This window comes from Tuber melanosporum (genome assembly GCF_000151645.1).
Source record: "Tuber melanosporum whole genome shotgun sequence assembly, scaffold_5, strain Mel28".
NCBI lineage: Eukaryota > Fungi > Ascomycota > Pezizomycetes > Pezizales > Tuberaceae > Tuber > Tuber melanosporum.
In genome coordinates, this window is record NW_003299095.1 from 1,298,440 (window position 1) to 1,314,549 (window position 16,110).

Here is a 16,110-nt window from a genome sequence, read left to right on the forward strand (position 1 = left end):
CAATTCGCCCACCCTTTGTTTCCCCTCCCAATTGTATATTTGCAGCGTACGATACCTTAAACTCTGTAACCTTTGCTCACCCCACCCCACCTCTACATATTCCCCCCCGTCTTCCCTTCCCTCCGTCACGCATTTTGTCACTTTCTTCCAATCTTTCTCCATTCCTCCAATAGTCACCCCCCCCCTTCCTTCGTTCCTCTCCCTTTTCGACCGCCGCTTCTTTGCTCACCTTCTCTCACCCGTGATTCTTGTCCCTCTTCTCTTTCTCGGACCAGCCCTCTCAGGCTCCCTTTTGACCTACCACCCAGCTCGCTTTGGACCACCGGTATCACTGATCTAGCCCACTTACGTATGCCTGCTGAATACATCATCAACGCTCCCCTTCTACGGCTCTGAAGTCGGCTTCCGCTCCTCCTTTCCCTAACCAAGGCGGGCCGCCACGCAAGTCGTTTCACGTCTCCGCCCATCCCTCTTGGTACCCTCCCCCCCCCCCCCCCGGCTCTTGGGTAGTTGGTGACCCACCCGCTTATATCGGGAATAAAGATTAAAAAATAATCGGGGTGTTTCGTCACGCCACCCCCCGGACAGGTGGTGGTTCGTATAAAGTGGGATGGCGCCCTCAAGCTGGAATTGTTTTTCCAACGGTGACATTAAACTTTCGAGCGAACAAAAGAGGAGAAGCAAGATGACAGCTTCCGTTGACCCTACAAGAGCCATAACAGAGGAGGAGCCTTGTTCGTTTCTTCCTTTTCTTTCCCCCTTCCGCCTTCCTGGAGGCTCAATTGGGAATGGAGGAATTTGCTGACATTCTTCAAGTCCAGGTCAATCAGTCAAAACAAACAAGTAACCTTCGTGCCACTCAATTTAAGGACCAGTATGGAAATCCCATAGGTGCGTATTCTCCCCAATTCCCCGCTAATATAGCTTATCGCCATTGTCTCACCTTGTGGTCGCGGCGCTGACGTTGTCTCGTCAAACAGCTGAACCGGATCTGAGCAACCCGACCAGAAACCGTTGGGAGCGACCGCTCGACACAATTCGTGCTTTCGAAGACGCGATTTACAAAGAGCATCGACGTGCGCCTTCCTATGGTGAGGAACCCCGTATCCGCCATTCTCCACGCTACAATGGGCACTGTGCTAACCTCTCTTGCTTAGGCGACCGAAGGAGCGGCCCTTCGTCAGAGACTGGGAATGCCGCGGATAATCAGCAGCGTGAGTTTGTGCTTCTCACCCCCTAGCTGGGTCCCCGACTAAAATTTTAGCCAGAGAATCACTACGATTTCCATACCCGAAGTAATACCAGTACTCCGCGAAACCCTCACTATGACGTGTACTCTGGTCGTTCTGCAACACCTCGGTCGGGAATGGATGGGTGTGTTGCGTATTCTTCCGAAAAATAATCTTCGGGCACTTTCTAATGAACATGCAGTTATGGAGAACCGGAAGCAGGCTATGGCCGTATGAATGCACGCTCACCCATTTACAACGGTAGAATGTCACCTCGCAACCACGGACACCATCAGGGTTACGGTTATCCCCAGGGTCCGGCGGGTCCACCACGTCCGGGTCACGATAGACGGCAGCATTACGATCCATATGCACATGGCCATCGTCCCAATATTGCCGAAGGGATTGGACACCCAGCGCACCGCAACGCGCCTAGTCCTGAGAGCTATCAGTCAAAACCGGCTTCAAATTCCTCCGGACCGGAGTCTGATATTTCGCACGGATCGGCAGGCGGTCCCCCCGCTCAGCCTCAACCTGTGGATAGCTATGGCTTTGCTAGTGGCCAGGGTTCTGGGCAGCCCGAGTTATTCGCAACTTCTACGCAACTCTATGAGCCTTTGTCACCCGGGGAAAATTGGAATGCACCGAAACCTAATGCACCACCAACGCCGCCAGCAGAGGCAGATCAGAAGGCTGTTCCCTCGCCGCCGCCGGCACAGCAACCGGAATCGAACGCCGTGGCCGAGAAGAGGAAGAGTTGGTTCAAGCGGAAAATGGGCAAGGGCTAGACTTGGTTCCTGCTTCTTTTCTCTTCCGGTGGGGAAGTTCGGGTTTGACTTGGTTTCCCGGATCAGGGTCAAGAACGTGTTTGATGTCCAAGTTCGAGTGTATGAGTGCAGCTGTATTATATTCACGTACTTTTCCTCTGCACCGTGCCCGCCTTCATTCTAATTTCTTTTGTTTCTGTTTGCTTTTTGGGCGCGAGGCAAGGGGATCTGATGACGCAGTGCTCACTCTCGCGGCGATCCCGGTGATGCCAATACCTTGGCCGTTCATAATCTGCCGGAATGTTTTCACATAGTGCGGTGCTATGAGTTACGAACGGGGGGGTTCCAAGGAGTCCCTTTTTTTTTCCTTTTCTCTTTCTTTGCTTTCCCTCTCTCTGGGGTGGGTGTGGGTTTAACGCGGGGGAGACCGGGAGAATTGGTAATGGGGGGGGGGGGTGGGCCTAGGAGTTATCTTTTTGTCTGTTTCCTGTTATAAACTGTTTAGGGTGGGATTCTTTTTTTCTTTTTTCCCTTTCACTTTGTGTATCTTCCACTCCCTTACTCTTTTTTGTCTGCAGGTACCTCACTTCTTGGATATAGCTTTCTTTTCCCTCCATATCTCACTTTCTTGGCCTTCTCTTTTTTCCTCTATAACCCTGATTTTATCTTTCGCGTTGGGTTGAAAAATGTTTGTGTAGTGGTAGACTGCAGTGCTCTACGTGCGGCAAGCTTAAAATTAATATGATTTGTCTGGATTGAGTATGTTTTGCATGTTAATATCGATGGGGGTATGTTGGGGATACTGTACTTTTATCTGTGCAAATTGTGTGCTGGGGTGGCTGCTATATCATAGTTATTCGTTCTACCTTGACAGCTTTACTACTGCGCTGGGAAAGCAGTTGTCCGATTTTAAGAAATGGTTTGAGCTACTACTATGATACTGTGCTCTTTGTTCTCGATGTATCATACTCGTGCGATGCCACCAAGTTATCACAGCACGTTTCCTGTATTTTAGCCCCATTGTAATCCAGGGTTAGGGTTGATTCCTAATCTCGCAGATAGCAACTTGAACTCCATCATACCTCACCCCCCTCCACCCACAACACAGCCTTTATTCACCGATCCATCTATCGAACAGCCATCATCGACAACAATCCCATCAACCAATCCAACCAAACTCGCGTTTCTCAAACAAGCAAAACAGAGATGGTAACTTGAAAACCCCGCCCCCTTTACCCCCCTCACCAAACAAAAGTTAAGGCTGACCCCACCAACCACCACCACTGACAGTCCCTTCGTTTCATCCCCCCCGCAACCTCAACTCCCGCAACCCTCCCTGCCCCCACGGCGTCCGCGCCCTCGGCCGCCTCCATCCCTGACACCCTCCGCGCCGGCGGCCCCACCTCCCTCGCTTCGACCCTGAACTCCAGACACCCGCTCGAGGCACGCCTAGCGCAGTGGGATGAGACACAGGAGAAGCTTAAGATGGAGAACCTTCGCCGCATGTTTGGCGTGCAGGAGGTTATCCGCCGCGGGATGGAGATAAAGATTGCCGGGTCGGATTGGAGGCCGGCGCAGTTGGGAGGTCCGTCGAACTTTCACTTGGATATTTTGAGGGGCGTGGATGAGAGGATTGAGTGGGAGGATGTGTTTAAAGGTTTGTGTTTTCGAAGGTAGGGTGATAAAGGAGCTAATTTTTGTAGGGAATGATAATACTTTTGAGATGCCGGACTTCCATGTCGAGATGGAGAGGAAGCTTAGAATGAATTGGTAGATTTTGGGAAGGGGCTTGCTACTGTTTCATGTCACGAGATGGGGAGAAAGGGGAGAGGTGGGGGTAGATGAGATACCGTTTGCTATGGATAAGAAAAAAAGGTCCTTTTAAACTTAATCCTGGTTGGGTCATTATTTGATAATGGAGATGCAAAAACCTGTTGTGAATTTGATGCGGTGCAGCTATCACTCGGTCGGTATGACAATGTCATGATATATATTGCGCCACTATCAGATATCCTACCGCCGTGACACGAACGGCTATGCACAGCCGACCGGCCAGCAAGTCGCTACCGCGGGACCTCTCGAAGCTACCCGGACCGGTAAACCCCTGCGGGAGAGAAACATTTACTATCCATCCTGTATAACCACTGAGGAGGTGCGGAGCCTGAGCGTTACATACACCTCCCACCTCCCACCGCCCTCCCTTCCATATTGATACCACTGCTAATACTACAGCGCCTATGGACAAACACCACACCCCCCAACCCGCAACACAAACTGGAACTACTCGCCTTATATCCCCACCACTTCACAAAATACGGCCTCTATCATTGCATACCGCTTTAGGACCGGTGGCACTAATCGTAAAGAAAGCTTGATACCCTGGAGATATGAAGGAGGGTTAAGCACACGTGGTACAGTACCGATGTGCAGTATCAACCTGATTATCCAAAAGACATAACCTCGGCTGGTTCGTACCGTCCTATGGTGCAGATCATCGAACAGGTGGTGGGTGGGGGCATGATATGTGATGTTTTTGGTGGGATTGTGTGGTAGTAAGGGAGGGGGTTAATGCCGTTGTGGGTGGTGGTACCATATGAGTCAAAGGCTGGTCTGTTGGTCTCGGGAGGGGAGGGTGGGCGTATGGACTATTGGGACTTGGGTGGTGCTTCAGTTGGACCGATTCTTTTTTATTTTTATTCTTCGTTCTTCCTTTCTTCGTCTTAACACATTTTTCTCCTTCGGGCATTTATCATAACTTGTGGAGTAGTGGCGGTTATGGCTGCGGTTGAATCATAGAGTGATGATGTGTGATCATGGTAAGTGAAAGACATCTCCACGTTTCTAGAATTATAAACCACCATGGCTGGACACACGTTTACGGATCGGATAGTGATCAAATTCCAAAGCAAATCAAAGCAGTAAAACGCCATAAAATTACACTCCTTTTTGTGCAACCTTTTAACTGAAGCCAATCCACCCGTCCATCCGCCCACCGCTGCCAAATGGGTTTGACCTCCGCAGAGGCCCGAGAGAACAAGAATTCACTGCCCTCCACTGAACCAAATTCACCTCCCCCCGGAGAAGAACATCCTAGTAGCCATATTCCCAGCAAACCTCCTAACCGCGCCACCGCCAGAGCTATTCAGTGCGGATCCAGCGAGGGAACTGGCGTTCCCAAACTTATCCGCCCTGGAAAATGCTACGCCGTTCGTGGCGCACAGGATAACGGCAATGACGACGAGGGAGAGCCAGATGAACTCGAACCGGACGATGGCGATGATGGCCAGAAACACCCACAGCAGCGGGACAACGTATATGGTGAGCCAGAAGAAGCGCGAGTCCGTCGCATTGATCTGGCGCGTCTCGTCGGCTGACTCGAAGACCCAGGTTTGCTCACCGGTCTCTGGGTTCGTCTCATTCCACCAGCGCAGGCCGACAAGGCGGCGGCCCGCGATATTCTTGCAGTAGTAGAAGTCGGCGGCTAGGAGGAGGATTACGATTATGAAGATTAGGATGCTGTGGGAGGGGATGGGTGTTAACTGAGTTTTTTTTGTGGAAGCGCTAGGTTAGGAAGGGGGTGGAGGGTACAAGTTTGAAGAGAACCAGAGACCGAAGAGGTATGTAAATATTGAAGCTGTTCAGGTAATTTATTGTTAGCTACGGATGCGCCAGAGTAGGATGAGGAGAGTAGCGATCAAACCTAGACGAAACGCAAGGAAGAATCCGAGCGTTAGCGGATGAGCCGAAAGTCGCCAACTGAGGGCGCCCTGTTGCTGCGATGGTTAGAATAGGGGCTATCTGGAGGGAGTAGTTTGGAACAAAGGCTTACAGAGTCCATGGTTTTTCTTTTCTTTTTCGAGATGCGGTTGGTGTATTGTAGCTGTTTGGAAAGGGATGATGGTTGTTGGAGGGGTGATTGACATCGATACCCTCTGATTTGTGACGCGGCCCAGTTGGTCGATGCCACCTTTGAATGATTTGAACCTCTGATGGAGGATGAGTCAGCTGATCTTAGGGGCTTGGCGAGAACCCTCGAGGAACCTTAGATGGGTAAGAGGTCAATGATTTCAGGGTAGGTTTTGCTTGGCGGAGGTGAGGTGCCCAGGTGTTGGCGTGCAAATATCATACCACGCTGGGAAGCGCCATCTGGTAGGAAAAGGATTGAAATTAGAATCCTGTCTTGACCTTTGGCCATGCAACAAACAGCTCTATGCGGCTAGGCTAGGGAATGATGGGAAGGTTATGAGCAAATATTCAGGATACCCGTGAAGTAAATTACGAGTAGATGAGAGGAAGAGCGCTGGTACGAGGGGAGGTGGGGCACGCCGCCGAGTGGAATAGCTACAGCGCCGAGTTTCCCTGCATTAGATAAATGCCAATTTCTCGGATTTAAACGCAAGCTGAGCTGTGGCGCAACGGGTCTCGGATTTTCCTATCTTTTTTAGATGGCCAGCGCAATAAATCGATTCAAGCAAAAGTATTGGCATCAAACAGGTGTTCTCTAAGGGGTTACAACATTGGATGTCTGATGGCGGAATACAAGCTAAGCTACGCATAAGGTCTACAACATGTGCAGTATGAAGAGCACTGGCTTTCATGTTAATACATCCTCGGAACTTTCAGCAGTCGGTGATCTTGCTTTGACAGTTTGGGCCTTTTCGAGCCCTAGGAGTGTTTGGGATTGTACCAGCGGGGGGATGAGTAGACCTTCTTACGACGGCGTCATCGCTACTAGGCTTGGGTTGCGACTTCTCCTACTGTTAATCGGTGACCGTGAATGTAGGGAAATCCGTCACTATCATAGCTCTGTGAGGAAACTCTAGGTTCCTGATGCACCGCATCTCAATTATTCGTGATGAGAAAATGATTTTCTTTCTTTCTCTTCTGACAGAATCTTTGATGAATTTCTTGAAACTGGAGCCTGGAACAGTGCTCAGTGTTGTCCTCAACATTTGAAAAATACTCTGTATGAATCTCTTAGGCTCTGTTTGGCGGGAACGGAACCGTTCAGGAACGGTCCATTTCAAAATGGTTGCAACAGGTGAAATGGAGCACTTCTGTTTCGAAACGGTTTCTCTTACCTTCAATTGAGAATTTTTTTTAACCCCTGGCAACACTCTATAGGGCAGAGTAATTTTGAATACCATACCCTAATAAATCTGCTTTTTTCTTTTTCTTGTAAACTAATGAAATAAATTCTATATTATGTGCAAATCTCTCAGTCTCCTGTACAAAAAAAACTATCTTATCTTAACATTCGTGAAAACTTCTCCCTTCTCTAAAGAGGTTTCAACTTATTCACAGATACCAAGATGGACGAGCATTCTCCTCAATACCAGTGTGTTACCACTTTCACCATACTTATCATAATTGTTTACTAATTTAAAATAGTAGTTCACCTTTGAATACACAAACCTTGAGCGATAAGACTCAATCAATACAGTTAGACTCGGATACTACTGCAAGTCAAAATACTGCATGTATACTACCAAGTGGGCATCAACCTGAGTGTTCTAACCACTCCTGCGAGATTGAAGGTAAGTTAAATATCACTATAGTTACTATGATAAGTTCTAACATTTTTTTCAGAAGATTTATCCGAAATTCGTGTTCTAGACCCCTGTGAAGTACCTTCCTCCTTTACGGGAAGCAAGCAGAAAACCCGCAAGCCTCGCCGGCGTCCAGTTGAATGGTCTCCTGAAATGACATCTGTGTTGTTGCGAGAACTAGTTCAAGCTATTAGGACTGGAAAACGATCTGATAATGGGCTAAAGATGGAAGTTTGGGATGAGATTGCTGAGACAGTTCTTCTGATTGCTGGACCTGGGGCTCCTGTAACAGGTGAGAGATGTCAAGGCAAATTGGAGACCTTGAAGAAAAAATGGAAGATGTGGACCAGGTTGAAAGATTTGAGTGGTTTTGGGGTTAATCTTAAGACTAGTGTGGTTACTGCACCAGATGAAGTATGGGAGGAAGAAATAAAAAAACAGCCTGGAATACGAGAGTTTCGTGACAAACCACTTGCAAATGCAATTGAGTTGGCGGAAATCATGGAGGGAGTTCAAGCAACAGGTGGTCATGCAATCTATCCTGGCCATACAAAATTACAACAAATCACGATTCCTTCGCCCCTTAGGTCAGATCTAGCAACTCAGGCTGAATCTCTAGAGCAGACCAGCCCCGATACAAGTCCTCATCAACATAAGCGGAGAAGGCTAGCACCACTGGGACATATTCGACAACCTCCAAGGAGTGTTTCTGAATGGCTGATCACTGCTGTTGAAGGGATGGCCACTACACCAATTACTATTGCAGCATCTCAATCAGTTGTTCAGCAAGCTGTATCAAAGCTTCAACAAAAGTATAAAGAAAGACCAGGGTGGTCAACACAAGATATTGTTACTGTATATGAGCTTTTTGAGAACCCAGTTAAGGCAGAAGTGTTTTTAGCATTAGAGGAAGATGAAGATCAGGAGCTTTGGTTAAGAGGTCAAATAGTACGTTACAAGGCCTAGGAATTCTACAGCAGTTAGTCTACTGTGACTGGTTTTGGTATTGTACATAATCAAGCCACATTTGTGTTGCACGTTTGTCTCGATCTTGTTTCATCTCTCCCATATCTTGTGCATCTCTAACATTTCCTTCATCCTCCTCCTCATAACTTGGATTTGATTCCTCAGAGTGATTGATGTTTTCCAAGGATGAATCAGCATCCTGGTAAAATTGATCCTCCTCTCCATTTGCCTGGTGTCGAATAAAGTTATGTAATGCACAAACTACCAATATAAGTTGAGCTTGTGTGGTAAGGTCAAACTCTGGAGCTGTATTGAGAATTTGAAACCTCTTCCGTAAAACTCCAAAGATACGTTCAATAACATTTCGTAACTGAGCATGATGTAGGTTGAAAAGCTCTTCCTTAGTTCGTGGACGTAAATGAGCTTGTGCTTGCTCCTGCAGATGATATCGTATGGTACGGTATGGTGTTAAAAACCCAGGACGAAGACCATATCCTGCATCTGCAAGATAAACTGTATTTTCATGTCTTGGAAATCCATGAATCACAGCATTTTCTAATACTCGAGCATCATTGGCTGAATCCTCCCAGCCAGAACATACATAGAAAAAGTACATATCCAAGCTGTATCCAGCAAGAACATTTTGCGAGAGGGTACCTTTCCGGTTACGATAGGGACCCTGCTGATTTCGTGGAACATGGGCCAAAATGTGTGTCCCATCGATTGCTCCACGAACATCCTTAAAATTGGACATCTTTCCCCAATTTTTCCATATTTTTGCAGGAATATTGTTTGGTGGAAGATGTACAAATGCTTCATACAGAGGCAGGAGAGCCTTTAGAACTTGATGAAAATAGCTGTAAAATAATTAGAATAATAAACATTTCATATATAAATATTATAGTGCAATTAATACTAACCGTGAAATTGTTTCTCCACTATGCTGAAAGTGTTCCTGAGCTTCCCTATTTGTAGCTCCATGTCCAATAATCTATAAAAACAATACAAGTTGTTCTTCCACAGCTACTTGACGTGTAGACACCAGTAATCCCCTCTCAATTACCCAGTCTCGAAGGTCTAACAATGTTGTAATTGGTATACAAATAACCTCTAGAGCACGACGAGGATGTGCTTGCAGGATTTCAGCAGTATAAATCATTCCAGTTCGAATAGATGTATGAACAGGTTCTTTAGAGAGGAATAGATGAGAATAGAGAGCAGAGGTAATTGCGATATGAATCCGTCTTTGAATTATGGCTGTATGAATTGTGCTCATATTGGGGTCAGATGCCATCTTGGAGGTGTATGAGTTGTTTTCGGAGGTGCCAGTGGAAAATATGATGTATAGGGAATAATCTGGTTATTATTTTTAATTAAGATGTCTTTATACATTACAAAATTTTTTTAATACAAAACTAGCCTAAGTGGGGGACCAGCTACTGTTGCAAACCTGGTTGCCAAGATCCACTTTGGAACGGAACGGTTCTTGTTTTTCTACATTACCAAACACTGGATTTACTCCAACCGTTTTGAAACGGAAGGAAACGGTCGTTTGTATGGGGGAACGGACCAGTTCCGTTCCCGCCAAACAGAGCCTAAGTACCTACTCCAGTGAAGACTACATTCTTGTTACCAACTCAGAGGAATAGTTGCAAGTAGGCCGGATGATTGAGCAGCTAACAGAAGCTTAATTGATTGAGGAAGGTTTGTCAAAAACAAGAAAACATTGAAGACCTTTAGCCTCCAATATTAAACATAGTAGGAAAACCACATAAATAAAACATCACTTTCCATGTTTTAAACCATAGATATATACTGTATATTATTATAGTAAATAAATTTATCACAAAATTACTTTATTTTTAAACTTTTTTATTACAGACTAGAAGTGATTTTACTATAGAGAAAAACAAAAATGAGTTTATCTCAAGATTAGTTTTCTCTGGTTGCCACCCTTCAACCCTGTTTTCCCAGCAACAATCAAAAAAGCCAATGTGTAGGTTCTAACAAAACTGCACTCAAATTACAATAATAGACATACATGGTACGCTTGTGTCTCCAAAAATCATCAGCCCCCGGTGATATCGAGTCTTGTCCCATCGCTTGCTTGGGATGCCTAGTTTTTCTTCTTCTTCTGACAACAGTTCTTAGAGGTGTTGACAAATATTTGAGTGTAGCATTTTTTTTTTCTTCACAGAAACAACAAGTAAGGCTCTGTTTGGCGGGAACGGAACTGGTCCGTTCTCCCATACAAACGACCGTTTCCTTCCGTTTCAAAACGGTTGGAGTAAATCCAGTGTTTGGTAATGTAGAAAAACAAGAACCGTTCCGTTCCAAAGTGGATCTTAGCAACCAGGTTTGCAACAGTAGCTGGTCCCCCACTTAGGCTAGTTTTGTATTAAAAAAATTTTGTAATGTATAAAGACATCTCAATTAAAAATAATAACCAGATTATTCCCTATATATCATATTTTCCACTGGCACCTCCGAAAACAACTCATACACCTCCAAGATGGCATCTGACCCCAATATGAGCACAATTCATACAGCCATAATTCAAAGACGGATTCATATCGCAATTACCTCTGCTCTCTATTCTCATCTATTCCTCTCTAAAGAACCTGTTCATACATCTATTCGAACTGGAATGATTTATACTGCTGAAATCCTGCAAGCACATCCTCGTCGTGCTCTAGAGGTTATTTGTATACCAATTACAACATTGTTAGACCTTCGAGACTGGGTAATTGAGAGGGGATTACTGGTGTCTACACGTCAAGTAGCTGTGGAAGAACAACTTGTATTGTTTTTATGGATTATTGGACATGGAGCTACAAATAGGGAAGCTCAGGAACACTTTCAGCATAGTGGAGAAACAATTTCACGGTTAGTATTAATTGCACTATAATATTTATATATGAAATGTTTATTATTCTAATTATTTTACAGCTATTTTCATCAAGTTCTAAAGGCTCTCCTGCCTCTGTATGAAGCATTTGTACATCTTCCACCAAACAATATTCCTGCAAAAATACGGAAAAATTGGGGAAAGATGTCCAATTTTAAGGATGTTCGTAGAGCAATCGATGGGATACACATTTTGGCCCATGTTCCACGAAACCAGCAGGGTCCCTATCGTAACCGGAAAGGTACCCTCTCGCAAAATGTTCTTGCTGGATACAGCTTGGATATGTACTTTTTCTATGTATGTTCTGGCTGGGAGGATTCAGCCAATGATGCTCGAGTATTAGAAAATGCTGTGATTCATGGATTTCCAAGACATGAAAATACAGTTTATCTTGCAGATGCAGGATATGGTCTTCGTCCTGGGTTTTTAACACCATACCGTACCATACGATATCATCTGCAGGAGCAAGCACAAGCTCATTTACGTCCACGAACTAAGGAAGAGCTTTTCAACCTACATCATGCTCAGTTACGAAATGTTATTGAACGTATCTTTGGAGTTTTACGGAAGAGGTTTCAAATTCTCAATACAGCTCCAGAGTTTGACCTTACCACACAAGCTCAACTTATATTGGTAGTTTGTGCATTACATAACTTTATTCGACACCAGGCAAATGGAGAGGAGGATCAATTTTACCAGGATGCTGATTCATCCTTGGAAAACATCAATCACTCTGAGGAATCAAATCCAAGTTATGAGGAGGAGGATGAAGGAAATGTTAGAGATGCACAAGATATGGGAGAGATGAAACAAGATCGAGACAAACGTGCAACACAAATGTGACTTGATTATGTACAATACCAAAACCAGTCACAGTAGACTAACAGCTGTAGAATTCCTAGGCCTTGTAACGTACTATTTGACCTCTTAACCAAAGCTCCTAATCTTCACCTTCCTCTAATGCTAAAAACACTTCTGCCTTAACTGGGTTCTCAAAAAGCTCATATCCAGTAACAATATCTTGTGTTGACCACCCTGGTCTTCCTTTATACTTTTGTTGAAGCTTTGATACAGCTTGCTGAACAACTGATTGGGATGCTGCAATAGTAATTGGTGTAATGGCCATCCGTTCAACAGCAGTGATCAGCCGTTCAGAAACACTCCTTGGAGGTTGTCGAATATGTCCCAGTGGTGCTAGCCTTCTCCGCTTATGTTGATGAGGACTTGTATCGGGGCTGGTCTGCTCTGGATCAGCCTGAATTGCTAGATCTGACCTAAGAGGCGAAGGAATCGTGATTTGTTGTAATTTTGTATGGTCAGGATAGATTGCATGACCACCTGTTGCTTGAACTCCCTCCATGATTTCCACCAACAGAATTGCATTTGCAAGTGGTTTGTCACGAAACTCTCGTATTCCAGGCTGGTTTTTTATTTCTTCCTCCCATACTTCATCTGGTGCAGTAACCGCACCAGTCTTAAGATCAACCCCAAAACCACTCAAATCTTTCAACCTGGTCCACATCTTCCTTTTTTTCTTCAAGGTCTCCAATTTGCCTTGACATCTCTCACCTGTTACAGGAGCCCCAGGTCCAGCAATCAGAAGAACTGTCTCAGCAATCTCATCCCAAACTTCCATCTTTAGCCCATTATCAGATCGTTTTCCCGTCCTAATAGCTTGAACTAGTTCTCGCAACAACACAGATGTCATTTCAGGAGACCATTCAACTGGACGCCGGCGAGGCTTGCGGGTTTTCTGCTTGCTTCCCTTAAAGGAGGAAGGTACTTCACAGGAGTCTAGAACACGAATTTCGGATAAACCTTCTGAAAAAAATGTTAGAACTTATCATAACAACTATACTGATATTTAACTTACCTTCAATCTCGCCGGAGTGGTTAGAACACTCAGGTTGATGCCCACTTGGTAGTATACATGCAGTATTTTGACTTGCAGTAGTATCCGAGTCTAACTGTATTGATTGAGTCTTATCGCTCAAGGTTTGTGTATTCAAAGGTGAACTACTATTTTAAATTAGTAAACAATTATGATAAGTATGGTGAAAGTGGTAACACACTGGTATTGAGGAGAATGCTCGTCCATCTTGGTATCTGTGAATAAGTTGAAACCTCTTTAGAGAAGGGAGAAGTTTTCACGAATGTTAAGATAAGATAGTTTTTTTTGTACAGGAGACTGAGAGATTTGCACATAATATAGAATTTATTTCATTAGTTTACAAGAAAAAGAAAAAAGCAGATTTATTAGGGTATGGTATTCAAAATTACTCTGCCCTATAGAGTGTTGCCAGGGGTTAAAAAAAATTCTCAATTGAAGGTAAGAGAAACCGTTTCGAAACAGAAGTGCTCCATTTCACCTGTTGCAACCATTTTGAAATGGACCGTTCCTGAACGGTTCCGTTCCCGCCAAACAGAGCCTTATATTTTTATGGAGTTTTTTATTATTTGAATATAAGTTTAAGATTGTAGAAGGTACTTATTAGGAGTACTCAGATCCGATACCTAGGAACCACCCTAAGTAGGGTAACCCCACTCGGAATTGAAATCTCTGGTCTCCAACATCCTGCTCAGACCCCCTGAAGTAGCCTGCACGTAATCATATATATCTATCTTAGTTACATCCTGTCACCATAATACTTCAGAATTTAAGGTGTAAGAATCACACTGCATATGTCACCGCCATCTATCTAACTAGATCTCATTCATGGGATACATGAGAGAAGACCTTTGGCTAAGTTTGGGAAGTAGAACAGAGTATATCAGTCAACTACATGGGGAGTTACTAGGCTTCAAAGATGTAACACCTTTGGCAAGTGCTATAAGTAATAGGACTTTTTCGCAAAAAGATATGGTATCGAATGTTAAAGACTCTCTACAAGAAACTAATACATTTGCACCCACTCTACCATAACTAGAAGAGTCTAGAGCTCTGAGAAACACTACAACAGAAGCTAATGGACTTTACAGAGTGTTACAACTAGGCCCAGGAATGCGTTGTGATTGCAGGAATGATTCCCAATACTAAAATAGTGACTAAAACCCTGTTACCCATAGCAACCAAGACTTACTGACAGAGAGATTACTTACCAATCAGGTAGAATGACTACCTATGGATTAATAGAAAGTCATCTAAAAGATATCTATCTCTTGAATCTGGAGTTATAGAGGTTTAAAGTTGGCGACCTAGGAAGGTTGAATTTATGACTACCTCTGCAGATACAACCTGCAGATGAAACTAATTATTTTATCGATAAGGGAGGCAATTGGGGCCAACTTAGTTCTACTTGAGAACTAGGCTATAAGTCTAAAGACTCTGAAGATCAGATAATTACTATTTGAAATAGTATAGTTCCTAATTAGTAAAATAGTAATTACTGAAAAGGGTGTGGTAGTTTTCAGTCTTTAGGTGTTTGTACCTTTGAAGAATTCCCGATGTTGCGAGTTATAACCAGAGAGGTACATAGTTTGTACAATTGATAAATGTAGTCCACGAACACTCAAATACGGAATATAAATATTGAAGAGTCTTCCAAGCTTTTAGACTTTATCAAGCAACAGAGAAGAGACTTTAATAATATAATATTGTTCTTACGATTCTATTCTACTTTACCTACTTCACCTTATTCTAAGTAGTTATAAACGAAAAGAGTATATTTCAAGCCTTCTTAGACAATCTCCGTTTACAGAAACGAATCTTGGTTGGACTAGGCAACTTTGAGTCTATGCAGATTGCCTCTACCTAACAGTACTATACTAGCTAAGTTCAAAAGTATCTAGACCCCTTGGTGTCAATCCTCATACAAATTTATACTAAGATATCTAGATGTTTTTAATATTGACTTGTAGTATATGAGCAACTTGAATCTACATTATCAATCTGATTTCTCTAATTTTCTTTACTTGTTTTCTCAAAGGCATCTTTACTGGAGTAATTTATTTATCTCATCACTGCTGGTCTTCTTTTATTATTAAATTGAATCTGAAATAGTTAGATAATTTTACTTTTAGTTTTATCATTCTACTTATTATCCTTCAAGTTAGTGTCACATTCTGCATATATACTATCTGTACTATTAGTATTTAAATCTAACTGTACTTTATATTTTACATTACTCTATAACTTATGCTTTAGTTTTACAGTTTAGTTCTATCATTGAACGATAAGACTCTATTGTGTTTTCCAAATTAGAACCTGTCACGAACTTAGCGTTGCAAGGAAAAGGTTTTCACATAACTCATGATTATAAGTCATAGATATGTTATTGTTTTGCACATATAACTCATTCAAGTCATATGACTGGTTAAGTTATGATTTATTATGTTTCACACATGACTCGTTTATGAGTCATAGAAGGTGCGCCTGGTGAGTATGCCTTGCAAGTATGCCTTGCAAGTATGCCTTGGAAGTATGCCTTGCATATATGATTTATGTTCTACACATGACCTTGTTATGAGGTCATGGGTTTTGCATATGTGACCACTTGGGGTCACATGACTTATTTATTGTATAATGATTGGTTTGTGAGTTTTCTTACATGACCTTACTATAAGGTTATAGGATTTGAGCATGTGACCACTTTGGTCATATAATTAGTTTGTAATGATTTGGTTTCACACATGTGACCACTTTGGATCACATAACTAGTGGCAGGAAGAGCACTATATAAGTAGGCCAGTAT

At 43.6% G+C, this 16,110-nt stretch overlaps 4 protein-coding genes; 2 read left to right on the plus strand and 2 right to left on the minus strand.

Annotated features, from left to right (window-relative positions):
• The first annotated feature begins 149 nt into the window (after positions 1-149).
• Positions 150-2,456, plus strand: GSTUM_00008847001 (uncharacterized protein). XM_002840313.2 has 6 exons: positions 150-734; positions 817-891; positions 981-1,091; positions 1,158-1,214; positions 1,269-1,374; positions 1,432-2,456. Exons 1-6 carry the CDS (start codon positions 686-688, stop codon positions 2,015-2,017), a joined length of 984 nt encoding a protein of 327 aa, XP_002840359.1. The 5' UTR covers positions 150-685; the 3' UTR covers positions 2,018-2,456.
• A 1-nt stretch (position 2,457) lies between these two features.
• On the minus strand, positions 2,458-2,756 carry GSTUM_00008848001 (uncharacterized protein; the record flags this gene model as incomplete). XM_002840314.2 has 1 exon in its annotated part: positions 2,458-2,756. Exon 1 carries the CDS (start codon positions 2,611-2,613, stop codon positions 2,458-2,460), a length of 156 nt encoding a protein of 51 aa, XP_002840360.1. The 5' UTR covers positions 2,614-2,756.
• A 216-nt stretch (positions 2,757-2,972) lies between these two features.
• On the plus strand, positions 2,973-3,887 carry GSTUM_00008849001 (uncharacterized protein; the record flags this gene model as incomplete). XM_002840315.2 has 4 exons in its annotated part: positions 2,973-3,002; positions 3,059-3,205; positions 3,287-3,653; positions 3,700-3,887. 4 exons carry the CDS (start codon positions 2,973-2,975, stop codon positions 3,768-3,770), a joined length of 615 nt encoding a protein of 204 aa, XP_002840361.1. The 3' UTR covers positions 3,771-3,887.
• A 778-nt stretch (positions 3,888-4,665) lies between these two features.
• On the minus strand, positions 4,666-5,961 carry GSTUM_00008850001 (uncharacterized protein). XM_002840316.2 has 4 exons: positions 5,826-5,961; positions 5,697-5,769; positions 5,585-5,630; positions 4,666-5,512 (listed from the first exon to the last, which is right to left on the minus strand). The coding sequence occupies exons 1-4, from the start codon at positions 5,832-5,834 to the stop codon at positions 5,062-5,064; spliced, it is 579 nt and encodes a 192-aa protein (XP_002840362.1). The 5' UTR covers positions 5,835-5,961; the 3' UTR covers positions 4,666-5,061.
• Between the last annotated feature and the right edge of the window lie 10,149 nt (positions 5,962-16,110).